Below are 22270 nucleotides of genomic sequence, written 5' to 3' on the forward strand. Positions count from 1 at the left end.
AAACCTCAGCAGCTCTTGCATTTTTGTGGAGTTCAGAGACCACCTCAATAGTGCAGAGGTTCTGCTACCTACTGAGTGGCAGATTTCTTCATCTTAAGTGCTTTTTTGATCCCAACTTGCAGAGTAGAGACCCTCCGCTCCATGCCAGTTGAGAAGTGAGTTGCTACTCATGCAATATTCCATGTTAAAGATTACACAAGTTTAATTTGCTGTTAACATATATTACCACTTATTGCAAAAGTAGATGGCTTTGGTGATTATTTCTGTATCTGCACTTCCACTACTCCAGAAGCCGTAAGTGGACACTTGGTTTTTATGCTGTTCCTCTGCTGGCAGCCATGCGGAGATTCAGTTTGAACACTAAGTGATCACACACACCCCCATAAAGGGGAAAGCTAGACAGGAAAAAACCTGCAGCAGAAAGTACTCAACTTCACAAATGACTTGAAATGAGTGTACAGTCTCATGGTAGCTGAAAACTTAAGGCATCAAGATTCTGAAACTTAGCTGTGTTACCGGCCAGACGGACTGAATGCTTGCAGGCCACTGAGGGAAAAATATGCCAGTTACAGTGTTCTCTAGCAAGGCTTCCAAATGAACATGCTGGTCACGAGGATAGCTGTAGGGGCTTGCAATTGTCACGTATCAGACCACAGCACCTCCTACCCACCCTCACAAGCAGAAAGAGTATAAAATAAATTGCTTTTGATAAGCAGTCTGAATGCAACAGGACCGTAAAATTGAGCAGAGGGGATGATGGGGGGGAAGCTGATTAGAAAACAGAAGCATCTGCGATGATCACTCATTGATTCAAGGGAGATAAAGCTTGCTTTCTTTCACGTCTCCCCTCTAAAAAGTCACTTGTACTTAAATATGATTGTGTAACAATGGAATCCTTACTACTATTTAGCTGTATGTTTTCCTCACTAAACCCTCTAAAAGACAAGCCTTAGATTCGTAGCTCCTTAATCAGGTGAAGTCAGTTCAGTTTTAGAACAATTGCTGGCATATACTGTAAGGAAGCCTGTGAAGTCAAAGGAATCAACAACAGTCAGACTAGAAACCTCCCTCTCCCTGGCATGTAAACAGAAAACTACCACCACACAAGGTAAGGCTGTATGTTTCACAGAGTCTCACTCCCCTTACATTTTTCAATAATACAAAGTCCATCTCCAAATAAAACTACACATTTTTCCACAATTGCACTAGGCTAGGATTATGCTTATTCTGAATATGGAAATCAGAGGCTGGCTGCCTGTCCTGCAAGCATAAGAATTTAACATTAAATTAAAAAAAAAAAAATTAACAAGCACAGTAAAATTTTAATCTTTGAAAATAAAGTTGTTGCTGGGTGTATAGCCTAAGCAGCAAAACAAACGTCACTTTTTGAGACCCCGGTCCACTTTTGTTTATTATTCAGGGGAAAACATGAAGCCTCTGAATCTGATCTTTGTGGTGGAAAGCCAAGCATCCATCTATGCCCAACGCTAGTGGATCAAGTTATTCTAGGATGTAGGTTGTTAATGATGTCTGTCTGTCTGCTGCTGGCAACAAGCTCCGAGGAGTCCAGGCACTGTGGTGTAAAGCACTATAGTGGGAAGAACACAGCCGGGCACGGCTTGAGCAAGAGCTATTTTCCCCAGGCTTCATCCTTCCCTCACTTCCAGCTTCCAATGGGGTCCATGTACTAATCTCTGACCTATCTGTAGCGATTTTGACCATTTCTCTAACAGCAGATGAGGCTTTAAGGCATCGCCAGTCTTCCTTAAACACACCTAGGACTTAAAGACGTGGACAGCCCTTATCACATACTGCCTGCATATGGGACATTCGCTCATCCGCTTCCCACACTTGGTGCAGGTGACCATGTGGCCGCATTCGAGCAGGACGCAGTCAATGGGTGCGTCCATGCAGATTTTGCAGAGGTTGTCCTCCGTGCCAGGGAGCCCAGCACCACCTGAGTAAACAAGAGACCACACTTTGCATGAGACGAAGAAAGGTATGTCGGTTTTGTGCAATCTGTGAGTTGGCTTTATCAAAGGGCTTCCCTAATGTACTTTTACACACTGAAGGTCTGGAAAAAAATTCCCCTTGCGTCTACACTGGTGAGGATATATCTGCTCCATCAGCTGGCAAAGAGCAGAAAGTTTTATCTTTTACACAGTAATTTCTGTGTGATGAAAACAAATACCACTGAGAATCTTAGTAATAAGCAAAGGAAGCAACATGGGTCTCTTCTCCCAGGTTACAAGTGATAGGACAAGAAGAAACAGCCTCAAGTTGCGCCAGGGGAGGTTTAGATTGGATATTACGAAAAATTTCTCCACCGAAAGAGTTATCGAGCACTGGAACAGGCTGCCCAGGGAAGTGGTGGAGTCACCACCCCTGGAGGTATTTAAAAGACGTGTAGATGAGGCGCTTAGGGACATGGTTTAGTGGTGGACTTGGCAGTGTTAGGTTGATCTTAAGATCTCCATAATCTTAAGGGTCTTTTCCAACCTAAATGATTCTATGATTAAGAATATCACTTACCAGTTTGATCATCAGTGTCGGAAACTGCAACATAAGAAGAGAAAGTTATTTGGTAAGAATAAGAGAAGCTGGAAAAAAAATTTACTCAAGCAATATTATTAAGCAGGAGATGAAAGCCTTGAAGGGAGATTACTAAACCAAAACTGCTTTTTGCTGATCCCCATGCAGAGGTTCAAGCTGAATCTCTGATCAGGATAGGTTGTTCAACTGGCAAGAAACTTCCTCTTTTACTGAGCTTACACAATAGCTAAGTCTTCGCAAAGATAAGCAACTATTTAAAGTGATGTCTCAATTTTTAAGACAGCCTTGGAATTCATGCAGTGTTTGCCTTCCGAGAACTACACTTTCAGTAGCCCCTTGTGCCAGTTTCTTTGGTGTTACACAATCTCACCAATATTGTTGGGCACAGCTGAGACACATGCACAGGCAACAGTGATTAAGAGGAAAGGATAAATTCTGTCAAAAGCACAAGATACAATGAAAGAAGAATATAAAACCAAAGTGGATGTCTTAAATCTTTTGTCATTCATAGAGGGCAAAGCTTAGAGAGATGTGTTTAAGAAAACAACGCTACTTTGGACAACACTGAGAAACAAACCTATCTATGAAATCAAAGGATTAAAGTATGTTTCTCTCTTGTAAATAATTTACAAGTATATGTCTTTTTTAACTAATCACCTAGAATTGCAAACTGGCACCTGAAAGTCAAGTCAGATACATTCTCTGTGCATCTCTATCGCACCACTATCCCCTCATCAGTCACCTGTGCAGGCCCAGCAGGAGCAGGTAGTGCACAAGAGGAACGCTCTTGTGATCAAGAGGACAGAGTCAAAGCACAGATAACCACAACTGTTCAGCAGCGCGGGCCACTGTCACTGAGCGCATGCCCGCTCTGAATTGCCCGGCTACTTTTTGGTGGCATTTTCCTGCTAGAGCAGGGCATTTTCCTGCTGGCTTTGCCAGTTACTGTGAGTCAATAGATAAGAGCTCACCCCAGTGCTTAGTCATCCGTCTACAGCCGTGCATCAGCTGTTCTGTGGGTGATGCAGTGACCAGTGCATCTGCCACAGCTATACAGAATCCCGAGATGAAGGGCGCACAGTTCTCATTTGTTGCTACTACAGGGACGCTGCTCTCCAGCGCTACCATAATGCCCTCCTCTTAAACAAGTACAAGTAGTGGTGAACAGAATTTAGCTACTTTAACACGCGTATCAGAAACACTCCCTCCATTCTCCTCACTTGCACAGAACAGAAATGTAAGATAAATTCTATTCCCTTCTGCAACTGTCCGTAGAAAGGGAAAACCTGGAGAACAGGTACATGCTTGCTAAGTTTCTTACCTAGATGTTGAAGGTCTTTCTCTTTATAAAGACGAGTCACCCTCTCTAGCAGCTCCCACTTTTCACAGCAGCCTTTGTAGTTGACAAAGTTGCGAGCAAGAATTTCCTTCAGCTGTCGCACAGAGAGTGCATTGATGTCTCCGATGCTTGTTAGATCAGAGAGAGAAGCCTTCCGCCCCTGCACCAGGTTATCTTCTGAGTCAGTAGACTGAAAGGGAACAAAGATGGAGTGATTCTTGCCCTCAACACCTAGCAATACAACTTAAATGAACTTTCAACACGTGCACTAGCAGGAATTCATGTTTGGATGTACATATAACTCTGATTACTCTGTAAATTCCTCCATCTATCAGAAACACAAGTCCTAGGATGGAAATAAATAATTTCTATTATAGTGTCCACGTGACACCAGTTTTTTCTACATGTGGAGGATAAGATGATGCTAAAGAAAGGGGTTGATTGGGTCTGCTGGTGGTCAGCCTGAATTACTGTTTAGCCACCCATCTCTCAGCAGTAACGATTCTGTGGTGTCAGATACAGCCTAGAAAACCTGGTATTCCTTGTCATCTAATTCCAGGACACACAAACCTGTGTCTCCTCCTCTGTTGGTGCTTCTGCTGCATTCTCAACTCCTGTCATACCAACTTGGCTTGGAGGCACATAACCATTTGCCTAGAAGAAGAAATAAAGCTTTCACCAACAGCGTATCTCCGTGTGTCCAAAGGGAAATAAGCTCGATAGTTCAGCACAACTGCAAACCCTGCCCACTGGAAGGACAAACTGCGGCACAAGGTAAAAGCGAGGCACGCTCACAGAAGGCATTTCCGTGCAGCACTTACAAAAACAAACTTTAAACAAGTAAAACTTTTTGAAACTCAAGTGCAGCATCTGACCCTTTAAAGCCCCGCTTTATTTAAACCCTGATAGAGTACTTGTACAGTAAGATCCCACATGATGTTCTTGTGAGGCTGAATCAGGAGGAGACCAATTTTATACACGTGTGTATATATGCAATCCTTCGCTGAAGCGTTGCAGTGTGACATGGTGTGATATCACAGCTCTGATGGCACATCGGCTATCAATGCAAGGCTCTGTATAAGACTCCTCTGTAACACAGCTCAAAGCCTACAGGTCATCTTCAAAGTAACCATACAGAAACACCTCCTCAGGTGGGTTCTGGACTGGACAAATAGGAGATACTAAGTGAAAGACCAGCAGCAACAGAGCTGGAGAATGAGAAGGGGCAGTTGCTTTCAGCACTTAATAAAATGAAAGGAGCTGCAGTGCAATTCTAGCCGACTTGCCTTGAGCAGCTATCATTCCCCTCTGTGGTTTCCCTACTGACAAAGGAGACTGTGATGTTACCATCCTACTTATCTAAGTGGTGAGTTGTTAATGTTTACAAAGCAAAAGAATAACAATAATGATGAAAGAGCCTGAACTGTAGCAGGATGTCATACAAGTAGAGACGAGAAGCTGAAACGTATCATGGGGCAGAAAGGGAAGACAACAGAGCTGAATTTGCTGGTAAAAATTGGAATGGCAATATCCAGAAAACCAGAGACTGAAAAGGCCTTTTAATGATTTGTAAAAAACATCCTCCCAGGAAAACTCTTCTTTTGCACTAGATATATCTGCTGAGGAAGCAGAAGGTACATGCACTTTCACAGCTCTGGGCCACAGGGAACTAAATACGCCTATTAACTTCCTAATAGGACTACGAGCAGATGTCAAACACTGAGTAAACTTCCCATACCAGAAAGCAGAAAGACAAACAAAGCAAAGTCAATAAAAAATAATTAAGCTCAAATGCCCCTGACAAGGTTCATGAGAACTGCAGGGTTCATCATAAACTGAAGACTTAACAACAGACTCAGGTTTTGTCTTCTACTGATCTGAGTGCAGAAGACTCCAAAAACGCCGCCCATCTCACAATCATCTTTCCCATCAGTTTCAGTTCCAAAATTGCTTTAAACTGCGCTTGCTGTCTTGCACACAAATTAAAGAACAATAACAACCATTTCATCTCACACCTACATACAGCTGTCAGAAAGTTGTCAACATCAACACACAAGACAGACCTGTGCGCCAACACAGACATCAAGTACCAAAAGGAACCAGTCACAGGAGTCATCTAGCGGCAATGGCAAGTGTGGAGCAGAGCACCAGAGAAAACACATCTCAAAACAGTGATGTTGTTCTCAGAGTGAATGTTCAATTAAATTCCACTAGTATAGAAAGGGAATAGCACATCAAAGTTGGTGACAGCAAGTCACAGTTTTACACAGCAAGGCAGTGTAAAATAACTCATCTTACTTTCCTAATTATTCTGTAAGAAAGTGTGAGGTCCTCACTTCAAAATTAGAAACAAACCTGAGAAGAGCATGTATGAAATGCAACTGAAGTATTTTGTCATCTGTTCTAAACAGAAGCCCTCCTTGTTTTTTAAGCAGGTATCTTTAACATAGAACTTTTTTGGCACATTATCTACTTGGAAAACCTCATGCAACACCTTAGCAGTTAATCCAAAATAGAGATGAATGAGTTTGCAAAAGATGCTTCTGGCTAGAGGCCGTACCTGTTGATGTTCCTGAGCTAGTGAATTTGAGATGGGATCTGCAGATACTGGAGACGCATCATGTGAGGTAGGAGATGCTATGCCGGTTGGTGGGAGAATCACAAAGTCTTGCTGTCCAGAGGTACTAGTATTAAATGGATTTGTTCTTATCTGATCTTCCTGGGTAATGACAGGCTGCTGGCCAAGAATCAGAAATACCAGGTCCTCCTTTTCACGACACAACTCTGTAGAAATCTCACGGAGTGCCAAATAGTCTCGCAGATCCTTCACCTTCATCTTTATCAACTCTTCCCGCTGAAAAGCTGTGGCTCGGAAACGCTGGCATAGATGGCAGAGAAGGGGACCACCTTCAGGTTGGTTTGAGCAGGACGTACAAAAATTCTTCTTGCAGTCCAAGCAGATGTGCTGTTAAAGAGAAGGGAACAGAATCAAACCGATCCACCATGACCTGCAACAGAGGTGCATGACGACCGCAGGCAGTGCTCCCCTACCATCTGGAAGCCAAAGTAAGCAGTAGCCTCTGTTAAAGCACACAAAACCTTCTGATTTACGAAGAAGTGCCAAGTGTGTTACTCATGTTCCTAGATGAGGAAAAGGATTGATCCCCTGAGCAGATCACTAGATCTCTCCATGAGGCAGCAGACTTTCAAGTAAATTACAGCTAGCTGTGCATTGCTTTATAAAACAATGAAATATTGCTCTGTGCTTTAAGAAAGCTCTAGCATTGGAGGGAACTACTTAAAAACATTTCTCTATTTTATAAATTTAATACTTGCTATGAGTGACCTCCCTCACCCCGCCCTTTTTTTCCCCTCCAGATTGCTGCAATCACTAAATGAATCTTTTTTCACTGTAAGAGGAAAAGGAAACAGCAAGGCTTACAGTGTCTGACAGACATCAAAGAATTCAATATTTATTTATGCAACAAAAATAGCCAGCTTATTTTGAAAATAATATGCACACTGTGTGCCAGTGAGGTGCTAGACAGAAAGCGTTGGAAGTTTTGGAAATATTAGGCCCCAGATGTTTAAAAACTTTACAGATTGAATTCTGTTGTTTAATGTTTATATTTTATACTGTTCTGGTCTTGTCACTCAGGGCTCGATTTTCAGAAGTTCCAAGCACTCACAGTCCGTGTTGACTTCTGCAGAAACTCGACTGCGCAACACTTTGGAAAGTCAAATTCTACATTTTCCAATAGGAATAGCAGCAGAACAGCCACATTACGCGCCTTTTAAAAAACTCCTGAGGGAAGAAAGAACTGGTTTCAGTGCTGGTTAAAAACGCTAATTCACAGTCTCAGAGAAGACAAGCATCTCTATGAAATCCTGACATCAACCCTTCAGAGCTATGCAAGGAAAAATACACACGCAGAGTTGGAGACGCAACAAACTCGGAGACAAAAAAATTGCTTCATTAATTGCTTCTAGTGATTAAAGAACATTTTTAACTTCACAGTTCAAAGAAAGCAGATGTTTCTCATGTTTTAAAAGGTGTAAATACACTACTTGCTTACATAAGCACCTTCTGATCCCCTTTACAGCCTGGCAGCCCCCTTGCCCCACACACACCCTTACAATTATAACCAACAGACTTCTCATTTAGACCCTGTAATAGGCTTATGATGACAGTCAGTGGAAAGAATCCTGATTTCCTGCCTAAGCATTTTAAGACATGAAAATTTCTACCACAGAGAGAATCTCTGGTCATGCAAACTTGAAACCTCATCTCAAAATTGCTGGTTGGGGGCCTGCCAAGTAAAAGTGACTTTCATCGATCACAAAGCAAGACAGGAAGGGCAATCTCCACATACCATCCAGTTTTGAGAAATTTTCCTTCACTTGGTCATTATAAAAAACATTAGTATGTAACTGGCTTTTTTTTGACCCTACAATTGCAGAAGCAATCCAGTTTCTTGGGAAGTTTTCAGGGCAGAGACAGGAACTACTGGTTGTAGTAGAGTGTGTCTAAAGCAGAGGAACAAACACTCCACAAAGGCAGAGTAATGGAAAATAACCCCGTTGACAACACTTTCCCTCTCTCAATCCCCATCTCTGACAGGGGAGCAATCAGAAGGACTGGCGGGGCGGGGGGCGAACCACAAAAAAACTGCTTTACTCTGGCAGAGGGAAGCCTCCCCCGTGCTCTGCAGGCTGCCAAACTGGCTCCAAAAGGAACCGCTTGTAGGGCCAGGGACCTTCCAGCCAGAAAACCCCTACTTCAGTGCTTACACGTTTAGGTATCACGTAAGTGAGCACAGTACAAGGGCTGCATTATCCAACATGTTTTTTGCAAGCAATTAACAGTAATAACACGAGTCTGCCTTAGTTATCAAATGATACATTTGAGAAGTCAAAATAAAACCGGGCATGTCTGTGGCTTATCAGTTCACCACTAGGATTCATCTTCAGAGAAAAAAAAAATTCCCCAGACTGTATCTGAGCATCAAGTATTTAAACACACACAGAAGCTGTTTGCCACATCTCAGTGTTAAGCAGCTTTTACAGCTTCGATATATTTGTTGAACTCTGACTGAAAGAGCCATGGTTGAAGACACTGTTCTCTTCAGAACGATTAGTTTCAAATGTTGTTGTAAATTAAACCCTGTTACTAAAAGGTCAGACCACTTGTGAAGATGCTTACTAACTGGCAGCACAATCACAGGGCGGTCAAACAGAAGTGAAATACTGTAAATCAGAAGCCTGTCCAGAATGGAAGCTGTTCCTGGTTGTTTGCTCTAACAGCTAGTCTCCCAGAGATACCAGGATGGGGCTTTGATACACTTGGCTCTTCTCCGTATGCAGGATAAAATGAAGAAATGCCAACATTCAAGCTTTCACTACGGCTACTGTTGTTCAGGGTTGGTTGTTTTTTTTTTTTAATCTTACACTCTAGCTTGCCAGGAGCTTTTTCTGTAAGTATGCAAAGAAAAGCATCTTCCTGAAAATGTCAGCCAATTTAAGGCACTGAAATCAGAAAATGGGGTAGGAAGGAATAACAATCTGACGTATCCACCAAGAATGCCTGCCATAGCTTTCTATCAGCAGAGAGGGAAATGAAGAATGCTTGTTTTAAATTTGAAAGATTTTGTGGAATCAGTTTGCTACAGAAAACCAACATCAAAAAAGTCATCTAAGAGAAGTAAAACACCAAAAAAAACTCAGAGATTTTTGCTACCATGATTAGATTTTACATCCTTTAAAGATGCTCCAACAGTTAAAAGCATCTTACAAATACATGCTCCATTTAAACCTCCCCTACCCTAATCCTTTTAGTAGGTGCCATGTTATATGAAAATTAAAATACAATTATGATAAAAGATCAAGTACTTAAGATACCATCATTCTGCTTTTTTTGGGGGGGGCGGGGGGTGTTTGTTTGGATGGGTTTTTTTTAAAACAATCTATGTTATCCTTATGGTCACCAGTGCGGAAGGAATTAATTTTTATCTGTTGTATTTCAGTATAAACATTAACTAGAGTTAATGGACACTAGAGTTCAAAAGTACTGCCTCTCTTGGGACAAAATGCAGAGGTTTTGGTGCTCTCGTTGCACAAAGTGAGATTTCATACACTTCTTGGTCCATATCAACAGAATTAAAGAATTGACATGGCTTACAAACACATCAGTGTTTTACAAGTTATGTACTCAGTTCTTTATCTCAAATTCTCTTCCGGAGACCAAGGCTTGATGGATGATCTAGCAGACCTTCCTGCAGCTGTTTAAGCTTTGCCACCTGTAGCCATCTAGCTCAAGTCAGTCCCAGAGAGTACTGCTCAGTAGTTGTGGTGGCAGAAGGAAGGTGGAAGGAAGGTTTAGGAGCCCCCGTTCACAATACAGAATATAAACCTCAAATTCATTTTCATTGATAGTCTGCACTGAATGGGAGCAGCTGAGACACAAGTACACGTTGTACTCTCCTGCCCCAGTTACACTGACAGCCAACTCCAGCAAAAAACCAGGGAAGTCTGCTGGGGGCAGAAATGTCTTAAATTACTTTAGCAGATCCTCTACAATTTGCACACCAGAGCTTTACCTAGCCCCCATCAGTCAGTGTGTTTTCGCATATCTGGAGCGGTAGTGATGACTCTTATACAAGAGACTGCTTTAAAGACAGCTTATATTAGAACATATGTTTTAGAAGATATCAGGAAAAATGGGACCATGGTTCTAGCACTGCTACTGTATAGTCCATACTTAACTGCATGAATCGTTTTCATTTCAAGAGCAGAATTGTCTACATCCACTATTTGCTGCTATGCAGAAGAGCAAGCACTGGATTCAGAACAATTCTTCCCACAAGTGTTCACGAAGATACATCGCATTAATGAGGACAACATTAAAGACAACACTATGTGGAGTCATGTGCAGTGACTGCACCATTCCCACCTGACCCAGAATCTGCCTACTGTCAGAAATCTAAGCATACTGACATACCCAAAATGTATTAACGTACATACCCAACCCCCAAATATATTCCCAAAATTTAAATTTGTAGTAATCTCTGGAGCAATAACACTTCTCAGTGCAAAAATACATAAACATCCCCCTTGTTCTGCGAGTAGAAAGCAACAGCTCTGCCAAGGCTTACCATTTCTTAGATATGTGCCAGCATGCACGAATAAAAAGGTGCAAGAAAGACCAATTTATTAATTTCCCCATCTAATCTAAAAGGGCTGTAATTTTTAAGTTCTCACATTATTAAGTTCAGTAACATGCTATATATAAGACACTTCTTAAGCTATACAGATTGGACTCTGAACAACTTTCCTCACTAAAACATTTTTCAAGCAGCATTATAGGAACCACCATGCCCAAATAACGTCCCAGACAGGGTTTGCTGTCTAATTAAAAATCTTGTGGCAACAATTATTTTGGCATCTATATCCGCACAAATGAAGTTTACAAACAAGATTAAATGGATTTGGTCTTTTTTTCTTTGGCACCGAGCTTCAGCAATTCAACACACACCCTCAATAAACTTATATGGCTTTTTAGTTTGAGCAACAATAGTTTGGAAGAGAGATACGTAGATCATCTACTGAAAGCACAAATGGATTACTAAACTTCTTGCCACAACTTTTTTTTTTAAAGGACATTAGTGTTTTTAAATAACAAATTTAAAAACTCGTGTTCAAGCTAATGCTCCTTTAAATGATTATAAGCAGTTTGGCTTTCTTCTTTCAGCGCCTGGGAAAGCCAAGTCTACGGAAGGTTAACTACCACATTTCCAGTCATCTTCAACTACATCTGCTAATTGCGAAAGAATGACTAAAGACACAGAAGCAAAGGCAAGCTGTCTTTTCCCATATGGTATGTCCTCAACTCGGAGGCCTCTGACGTGCACCCGTTTCTCTTCAAATTGGCTTTTTGTAATTATGAAAGTCAGATGGCATATTGCAGTCAAACTGAACGCTCCCCTAAATCAGTGGCACCAGAGAAGACATTTGCAACTCACCTTCCTAGAGGAGTTGTCGAAGTGCACACCACAGGCTTTGCAGCTCTGTTCAGAAGCAGTGGGAGACGGGTATGAGCTGTACCCGGGGTTGGAATAGGCTTGGACTCTGGCTCCCTGCTGCGGCTGCGGCTGCATCTCTTCGGGTGAGCCATCCAGACAAAGCCAATTACAACAGCTTGCCCACATAGTAACTGAAAGTGGAAGAGATACACATTAGAAATGACATGGGAAAATCTGTCAGCTAAAGTGAGAACAAAGCATGAAATGCATATTTAAATTTCCCACCAGCAATTCATTTCTGACAGTGTGTTTGTAAGTTTTGATCTTTCCTCTAACTTACAAGCACATGCAAAAACCACACACCCAGTCCAGCATGGTACGCCTTTGGTGAGAAAGGACAAATAAAGTTCAGGATAGTTATTACTGGAATTTCTTAGAGTTAAGAGGTTACAACAAAGATAAGATAAATTTTGTGTTCCAGTTTGCTGTACAAGACTATGATCAAGTTGGCTGTAACAGGCTGTCTCTATTCCATGTAACCCGTAATACACTGACTTTGTTTTTTGTGCATTGGGAAAAGCAAACAGAAGCTCAAATTATGTCTCATACATTATTTAAATAAAATCAGTAGTAAGATCATAGATGCCTATTCTTCAATTTTATTCTAAATCCCTCTACAGATTTACAGCTACAAATCTAAAAAGACAAAGTAAAAGACAAGGACAGTGGAGCCACTGATTTAACATATGCCAGTTCTCAACTGAATTTGCAGCATTACAAGGCTAAATCATCACACAGCAAGTAAATGTCAGTAACTTAAGAAAAATCAAATATTAGCTTCTGGTAACTTACCTGAGAAAACAGTTGCATCTGAGACACAATTGCTTGTGGGGGTTTTTTGCAAGCCAAATAAATTTTTATATATATATATATACACACACACACTCTTACCTAAAATTGTAACAGTCCAGTGCAAAATGCACAGTTTTGGAGTCTTCTAAGACCACCCATGCAGAAGTATTCCAGAAACACACTGCTATAAACTTGCTTTTGGGAGTTTACAAAGAAATCTCAATTCATCTGGGCATTCAGTTTCTAGAGCATACACCATGTGTCATCACTTACTGGCAAACAGAATACAAATTGCCTCCTCTGCATTTCTGCATTCACACTGTAGTTCCTGGACTCTGTTTCTTTTCTGTCTTAAAAATTGGGTCCATCACTGATAGTGTTGGACTGCTCGATTTTACAAACATCTGGAAATAAATCCTCTCTCAGCTACACAGCCAATTCATTTCTTTCGCCTCAATAAGTATTGCCACTGTAAAACTCCAGATTCCCAAGGGAAGGGGGCTGGTATGAGTCCCAAACGTTATTTGGTACAATATGCTAACATACTGTTCTGTTGATTTTTTTTTTTTAAAGCTGTGTTAAGTCTTATGGGTTGATGTACTCGAATTGAGAAGCTTTTGCAGTTTGGTGCTGTTCCAGTATCTGTAGCTTTAGTGGCATCTTTAATCCTTTCAAAATCTAGCTGAATTTGGCTCGTCAAAGTTACCGCTGTCACTGCAGTGGACATATGCCTTTCTAAATCCACAATGGTGAGCTTACCAATGAACTCTACCCTGCAGGCTCAGCAGATTTTAATGTTTAAGTGAAAATCTACAGATTCATGACAGAGAAACAATTCTTGGTGTAACTGATGTGCACAATGCTGTAGTGTAAATTGCACTCAGACCGGCAAATAGATCTCTAACAACAGAACAGTAACAGACAAAAAGGAACACCAGCTGGCTGCTGGAAGGACACGGGTGACCAAAGGCACGGCAGAGACACACGGGCCACAAGACTGTTACTGCAGATATTCGTGATATCAAAGCCATCAAATGCTGATTCTATCAAACGCTGAAAATCACAATACTAAAGCGGCATCAATATGTTCTCCATCCCCTACAATCCCCTCACCGAGTGCTGACATAAAATTTTGGAGGTGCCTTGACCATCCTCCTCCCACATCATTTGGAGCTATTCTCAGCCTTAGCAAGCAAGCTGCCGGGCTTCCCCAGCAGCTTCGGATAGCAAACCACCTTGGCAGGAATGTGTGTTATCCCAACAGAAAACACTTGGGATAGTCACCACGCAGCAGAACAACAAGATCCTTTAGGCCACCAACAACTTTGATTCGTGTTACATCCCTGTGTACAAAACCTGGTGTCAGAAGATAACAAGCTTAAACAGTTATTATTTATAAGCATAAACAAGAATCAATAAAAAACAGTGTGAGTTCTTACTGACACACAGGGATCTGAAGCCTGAAAACATTAATGACCTAACTGCAGCATCTTAGCCTAACGATTAGTTTCACATGCCACAGTACTCATCCTGTATAAGCAGGGGTAATTATCACTTAATAAATACATGGAGAGAAGCATTCCATGAACAGAAATCACGTATCATCCATTTGTATTAGCTCTGCACTGCAGTCAAAACACGTACTTTAGATATACATAAAAGAAACAATCACTCTTTTTCTTTCTGCACATTAATTTTAAAGCTATTGGTCCCACTCAGAAGTTAACACAGCCTTTCTATTGCAAAAATACTGAATTTCTATTTTAAACTATGCTGTTTGGAGGTTTAATTTCTTCCTAGGAATAGCAAATCTAAACAACACGAAAGCTGCAGTCAAACAAGTATTCACAGCCTCCACAGCAGTGGAAAATGGCATCCATACTTAAGTTCCCTTCCTGTTTCAAGGACCCCTGCAAACTGAAGGCCACCCACGATAACAAAATACACAAATGCTACTGCCTGCCCCAAAAACTTTGTTTTCCTAAAAAAAAAAAGACAGCCCACTAATTCACTCTGCAACATTGCAACATGTCAAACATTGGGAAAAAACACAAGGGAGCGCACAAACCAGGATAAAATAAGACAGAACTCAGCATTCAGCTGGAGTTGTAGTTTTGTGTAATTGCCAGGGAATGAAAAGGTTACAAAAGGCTCAGATGTTGCTTTAGAAGAACCTTAATCCTGGTCAACTACAAAAGCATGGAAGGGAAACGTCCATAAACAACTAGTAACCAGGGCTGTCCTCTGATCTGTAACGTTTTTCCAAAGATATCTCCCATCTTTAAGAGAAAGGAGCACATGGAAACACGACAGCCATTCATACAACTCAGGCACACTACTTCAGCCTGTACCAGTGTATGTCAGGTTTTAATTATTCAAGGACCTCTACATATAGGCGTAAGTTTAAGTTAGGTAGGGCTTGCTTATATGCAGCGTTTACATTGACAAAGATGCTTCACTGAAAACCGCTTTGTGCTGACAGTTGACAGTCACACAGAAACGGACGGCTCTCACTTCACTGTCAGCATTTCGGGAGGCTGGTGGGTTCCTGCCGAGCATGTACTTTGCGCTGTGAGTGGGCATCCCACGTTGCTTCTGTGCCACTGTCAGCTCTTATGCAAAGTGGGATTCTCCTCCAGGCACACCAAGAGATACCTGCCAGCCAGCAACCATCATCTCTCAATACGGCATACAGGTTGGGGACAGCAGCCGGGCGATGCCGCAGCCTGCTCCAGCTCCATCTTAGACCGCTCCAAGTGCAAGAAAAGGAGCTCACAAACGTTTCCACCTCTGCCCATACGGTAGTCATCATGCTCTGCGTCTCAGTCAACATTGCCCCAACTAATTTTGTAGATACCTGCTACCATTTCCAAATTCCCAGGAGACCACAATGGCTGAAAAGCAAGAATTACGCTGTTGATACCTGGAACAGGCAGTGGACGCTATATGGGAACTTAAAATGCTGCCACCAGTTAGGCGAAGCTTTGCTAACCGGCAGCTATACTACCAAGCAGATGTGACTGAGGCTTGAGATGCTAAAACGTCTCTGTATCTGCCTACAGCTGCACGAAGACAGCAACAAGAAACGCAGGTAAGATTCAGCAGCTGCTTCAAGAGGGATTTTTCCTTTGTTCTGTACAGCATCCATTTTAGACCTGAGGAAATAGGCACTGCCAGTGGGAGAGGACTGGTAGTGGCAAGCAGAACTTCACGGTGAAATTCAGGGTGGCAATTTCCTAGATATCTCCACAATGTTTGCTACAGTCTACTTATTCCCTTATTTATTTTGTTACCCATTCAGAGGAATGTGGTGGACACCATCCAGAAACTGATTATTTCCGTAAGCAATGCTTTGACAGATGGGTTGTTGATACAGATGTGACAGAGTTTGAGCATCAGTAACTAGAAAGCACTGCCCTGCGTAAAGCCCGTCAATCCTTTGCAGATGAATAGCTGGTCTGCATGCAAGGAGCTCCCCAATTACACCAAAGCAGCAAATAAATGCCCAGCCACAAAATTTACCAGGAGAAAGAGCTACTACTTTGTTGTGCTCCAGGGCTGGGTAAACACTTACAGTAACCTGACTAGTATTAACATGTCAGTTTGGAAAAGTTAACGACACCATAGATTTCAGGAATTCTCAAGCAACTTCTTGAATAAAAGATGTTGACTTACTAGCATGACTAATGTTACAGGCATTACTGATATCAGCAGTCTTGACTGTTCTTGGACATGATGCTCGTACCGGCCAATGGGAGCCATAGAAAACAACTGTTTTAACTATGCAGCTGAGCGTGTTTTGGGGAAACTGAAGTCTGTGTGGCAGGCACTCAACAGATGACTTCTGGCAGACAAAAAGTACCTGCCCTAAATCCTAACTGCGTGTTGTGCTTGGAGCATCGGCAAGAGCAAAGGGAGAGGGAGCTTCACCAAGGGTGGAGATGCAAGATTAAACACTATCCTGGACCTGCAAACACATCCACCCACATGGCAATCATCACGCTGGGCTTGTTTTTGGGAAGGGGGATTGTTTTATCTTCTTTCTTGAGTTTCTTTAAGGACAAGCCAGAAGAAATGCATAAACATTGGACGAGGCAGGGAGTTGCTTGCCATGGTCTGTGGGCAAAGCAGTGCTAGCACGCTACCACGCTCTGATGGACTGCTCTTTTTTTTCCAGTATGAAGCTGTGAATGCTGCGACTCTCTTCACTGATTTTAAACAGAAGAGTGAAATTCATTTCACCACCTGTTCATTAACACATTCTATACATCACCATGAGTTTTGTATAAATTTGCAAGCATGATTTAATTCCAGAGGAAATACCAGTGATGTCAAAGTTTTCCTCCCATACACTGTTGAAGATAGTCTTCATAATGCAAGCCCGGATTTTTATACTTCCCATTTCATTAAAAAAAGTATCTGAACTCAGGTTCTCACTAGATATGCAATATTAATGCCATAACCTTGCTGGCTGGAGTATGAGAGATCACTGTCTACATACAGAATTTATTACATGTGCTTTGTGGATTTCTATCAAAGGGTAGGCTTTGGCTGTATAGGAAAACTGTGGTTTATGTTTGAATATAAAATTTCCCTGTATTTTCCTAAGAGTGCAAACAATAAGGGACTAGAACAAGTGAAAGGAACATCTCAGAATCGTTGAGCTTTCGGCTCAGTATAATAAAGCTCTTGATGACTGTGTCTGGCTTCTTTTCGTGACTGCTCAGGAATTTGGGGGCTGGAATGCAGTAGCACCAATGAGACACTTGAGTTATGGGATCAAAAGGAACTGAGCTCCCACGGACAGCTGATTTTGCTCCCACACAAGGAGAAGCCACAGCAACAAGTACTCCTCCTCCTCCTGAGAGGCCTTCAACCACTGGAACACCAGGGCTGATGACCCTCGAAGCTACTGCGAACGGAGAAGGGTGCCAAAAAGGGAGGGAGATGCAAGACATAGCAGCTTTGCTAGGGCATGCTTTCCCACAGTAATGCTTGCTCATTAGCTCTATCAGGTGCCCCTGCACCTCCTCATTTAGAGGAAGACTGATCACCACAATGAGCTTCCTTTCTATTAGCTCCTTGAACCATCAAGCTCCTCTTTCCATCTCACTCACTGAGAGGCCATCCTCCATGACTACATGCTTACTACCTTTCAGAACCCCCTATGATCCCAAATTGCCTTCTCCTGTTTCTCAGCAGTTTCCACGAGATTAATGCAGAGCGTCTCAGTCTTCTCTCTCCACCTTCCCCTCACTCTTTGCCAAACACTGGGTAACTGCCAAACTGCAGAATCCATTAAGGTCTGTGTGCTTCAAGTATAGATGCTATGCAACAATGCACATCCAACCTGTTACCCATTGTGTGGCCTCCACAACAGCAAAACCACATTCATTGGTAAGACACCACTTTCAAGGCAACACACCAAGACTGGGATTAACGTTATTCACAAAAGCAGTAGTTTCTGCCATTTGTAGTAGCTTGAAGATCACTGAAATCTATTCAGGAAGCCAGAACAAGGCAGTGTGGCTTTAAAATACTGATGTCTTGCGAAAGCACATTTAAAATTATTATTTTTGCATTATTATTCCATGCTGTATCCCCTACAAAATTCATCAGATCCCACTTTCATGAATGCCATTTTGCAATGATTTAAGTATTTAATGAGTTAGTCATCTTGGTGCCTCATTAATAGCATTGCACAGTTGCTCACTGTTACAATTTACTTTTTTTTTTCCCCTTCAGTAAACCTGCACTGATAAGAAATGCCTTGCTAAAATTAGTTTCACTAATAACCTACCACTTACAAACTGAATTCACAGCTTGCTTGGTCAAAAATTAGTATTTATTCTATAGCTCTGTTATCAAGTAATTTGCTCAAATGACATTTATGCATGAAGTATTATTTTTATCAGCCTGTGTCACAGGCACACAGACCTGAATTATGATAAGTGGGAGCAACCGTATGTCAGGACAGGTGGAAAAGTCAGCAAATTAGCCGTTTGGAGGAGGCACAAGGGAAGGAGGCAGGTTGCCAGTCTGAGCATGACATTTGCAGAGGTGGTGTCTTAACCAGTACGAAGTGTAAGAAAACGAAGAGTGGGGACCAGCCCTGGCTGTCTATCACAAAGCATGTAAATCTAATTCGCTATATACAACAACTGGTTTGAACACTTTAGATTTTTATCTAGGGATAGAAAAAAAAAAATGTATTTATGAGTAAAGGTACTAGTTCACATGTGCCTAAGGTGACAACATGCACATCTTGCAAAAATATGTAAATAAATATCAGCACAGCTAGAAACATGAGTGTTCAGAGGGAAGAGAGACTGAAATTTTGGTATGGAAGCAGGAGGCATTTTTCCCTTTTGTTCTGTGCCTTCAAAATGTCTGGAGACATTTCACATCTCTAATCATCTAAGTATGCAATACCAATAATCTTCACAAAGACAAATATATGATTGCTCACCAGTCTGATCAGCAACCTTGATGTCAGTCTAAAATTTTTCAGGTGAGAAACTGGCCAGCTACAAAGGCAGAGGACAGAGCATTCAGGTCAATCTGCGCCAAGCATAGTCAGCACTGGGTGTCCAGGTTAGTTTCTGTGGCGTCTTGGTCAGACTTCTGTGCATCCAAGAGTGCCTACGCTGTCGGGCACATCAGGGCTAGCAGTTGCACTTGAACAGCATCTGCATACTCACATCCACTGGCTGCTTTCGACAGACAGAGCACGCTGATACTGGCACCCCATGCCCGTAGGCTGTCTAGACCGTCCCGGTTGGATATGGACAGTACACGGCTGGTAGTTCAGCTTGTGCCTTCTGGTAATCCATCTTCAGGCCCTCTTTAATACAGCATGACGCAGCTGCATCTGTGCTTCTCCACCTCGGAGACGCCTTCAAAAGCCTCTGTGTGTGGGCGCCAGGTGTCTCAGAAGGCAGGAGATGCGGCACATCCCAGTGCATCCAGCCAGGAGCCAGATCCAGGAGCGTGGCACACAACTGGATTCAACAGTGTGCTCGCTTGCTAGGTGCGCTGCTTCTCCGACCGTGCGAGCCCAAAGGAAGAGAATTTGGCTGCACACCAGCATTTTAATCAAGGAAGTGACATCCATTTACCACAGAGCAGAAAGTAAACAGCGTAGCCCGTTGGGGCAGGGTGCAAAGCAGCGCAGGAAAAAGCTGGAACGGGGCCACGGTAGTTCAGCACAGAGACAGCCGCACACAACTTCAATGAAATGCTATTGCCTTAAATTATTGCTGATTCAGAGAGAATAACTTCCTAGTTATATGGTACAGAGGAAACCATCATGAGACAAAGATCCTTTTATACTGCTATAACCTGGTTTACAGTGGAGTAAATCATTTGCAAGGTAAGCCCTTAGAAAACTTGCTTAAAAGAGAGGAAAATGAAGAATTAGAGTTCTCAAATACATGAAAAAAATACAGTGGGTATTCTAAGAACATCTTGCAGCTTTATCAGTGTTTATCAGCATGCTATGTTACAAGTAATCTGCAAGCTTTCTCTCAGCAACACTTGCTGATGTTCTGTTTGTTAGAAGATTTACAGATCTTCAGTGAAAGTGCCTTCGCCCATCAGCAAATGCCACCAATACTGTTACAAGCACAAAGGATCTAAGCTTCAAGCACCTCTTCAAAATTGAAGAGCTGCAATTTTCATTTTAAAACTGAGAAAATGTTTTTAGAAAGCTGTGTGATTTACAGAGCATTGCACGGGAAGCTAATTCCAAAGGCAGAAACAGAAACCCTCTCACTTGACTCCCAGCCTTGCACCTGAATTGCAAACTCAACACTCGCCCACTTTCTCTCTCCTCTGTAGCACAAGTAAAACCAAACGATTTTTCCCAAGTTTAACATGAGAAGCTTGGAAATCCTGTCTGTTTTAAAAGGAACTGAGTACCTGCGGTGTGTATTATTTCTATAGAAACTGTTTATTTTGACCCAAAATTGCACTTTATGTATCAAAAAATGTTTAGATTAAAAGTTCTTCCTGCTATTAACTGTAATTACGTCTCTAGACATCTGCCAAGATGGAAATTCAACAACAGCCTTTTTCCTTTGCAAGTCAGTGACATTCTTCCAGCAAGTTAACACAAAACAAAACAAAATGATTAATGAAATCATGTGACAAGTTTTAGAAAATTATTTATCTTACCCAGTCTATCTTAATTCCTTAGTCCCATACCTCTTCCCAAGTAATGTGCTGTGACCTCAGACTGACTATGTCCCTTCCACTCTCCTGCTATGCTGAAAAACAATTAAAAAATCCGGTGTGCTCTTTCACACTAGTATGGTATTCATCAGCAAGACAAAATTAAGTCAGCTGTAATACATAGCATGAACCAAGTCAGAAAGAGAAGAAAGAAAACTTTGGAGAAGTGAGTTTCCAGACTACTCCATTTTGCTACCATTCCCACCCTCCTAGCATCCTGCGTGGGTGTGTGTCTATCCTTTGTCCCACACACAAAAGTGGCAGTGAAAGTGGAAGCGCTCTGTCAAAACTTTAGCAATGAGCAGTCCAGGAATCCTAGGCTATTGCGTACCATTTCAATCAGTCCTTTTCATTATGGGGGGAAAGGGCAATGCTGGCTTGCGCTCTGAATTTTTTTCTCTGTTCATTCGCATCATCACAAGTCTTCCTTGGATTTAGTTTCAGCTGTTTTTTCCAAGCAGTAGGTAGCTGCTAAAATTGTACTTGCAATACGTAGCAATAAATTGCTAGATGAAAACCTGAAAATTTAAATAACTGTGTAGCTTCCTTAACTAGCTCTATTCAAGGGAGGTAATCATTCCATACTCTCCAGACTTCATCTTAAAACCCACCTAGACCACTCTTCTGTGACAGCCACGTGGCAATAGCTGGAGGAGGTTAGCTGGATCTGTGCCCACCTGAAAGCCAGAAATGATCTCCAAAGGCACAACATAAGCTTTTCAGCAAGTCTTCCTCCTCGTAACGCTACAAATACCTTGCTCTCTTTGCAAATTTTACATTGCCCAGAATAGAAAGTTACTCAAACTAGGTTTCTGCTGTATGAACTAAATGACTTCAGCATTCAGATATTACAAACAAGCAGGAGCGATTCCACAATTTAACGAGGGACATCAGGGGAACAGCTTTGAATCACCTCAGCTTTCACCATGGAAGAAGGTAACCACTGCGGGATGGCATTAATGATACTCTTCTAAATGGGGGAATGCAGGGAGCTAGAGAATAAAGGGGAGGAGAAAGGATGTCAAGTTATATTTTCATCATATCACTAGAGTTCCCACTTCAGATAACAAGAGATCAAGCTATTTCCATTGAAATCCTTGGCCCAAGAGGCCTATGATGACAGCTGCACATCTTGTTTCATCGTGACAGGAGGTTTCTCTCCAACTGGATAAATTACATGTTCATCAACAGTTCATCTTTGGAATGAAGCACAAGCATATGTGGGGGCAGTCAAACAGAGGAGAAAGAGAAGCATTATCCCAGACACAGCTCCTCC

General features: G+C 42.0%; 1 protein-coding gene across 3 annotated transcripts in view; it reads right to left on the reverse strand.

Moving 5' to 3' along the window:
• Positions 1-6: 6 nt before the first annotated feature.
• The window catches only part of RFFL (ring finger and FYVE-like domain containing E3 ubiquitin protein ligase), a 31202-nt gene continuing 8938 nt past the window's right edge, over positions 7-22270 (reverse strand). For 2 of the 3 annotated variants that reach the window (XM_009326060.1, XM_009326061.1), the window contains exons 3-8: positions 11911-12101; positions 6453-6857; positions 4463-4546; positions 3875-4082; positions 2533-2556; positions 7-1957 (exon numbers count right to left, since the gene is read on the reverse strand). In XM_009326060.1, coding sequence (XP_009324335.1) covers positions 1776-1957; positions 2533-2556; positions 3875-4082; positions 4463-4546; positions 6453-6857; positions 11911-12096 — 1089 coding nt within the window. In that variant the 5' untranslated portion in view covers positions 12097-12101 and the 3' untranslated portion in view covers positions 7-1775. The remainder of the gene's footprint in view (positions 1958-2532; positions 2557-3874; positions 4083-4462; positions 4547-6452; positions 6858-11910; positions 12102-22270) is intronic. The other variant, XM_009326063.1, reaches the window with a different exon arrangement.

This window comes from Pygoscelis adeliae, unplaced genomic scaffold (genome assembly GCF_000699105.1).
Source record: "Pygoscelis adeliae isolate BGI_AS28 unplaced genomic scaffold, ASM69910v1 Scaffold266, whole genome shotgun sequence".
In the NCBI taxonomy this organism is placed as follows: domain Eukaryota; kingdom Metazoa; phylum Chordata; class Aves; order Sphenisciformes; family Spheniscidae; genus Pygoscelis; species Pygoscelis adeliae.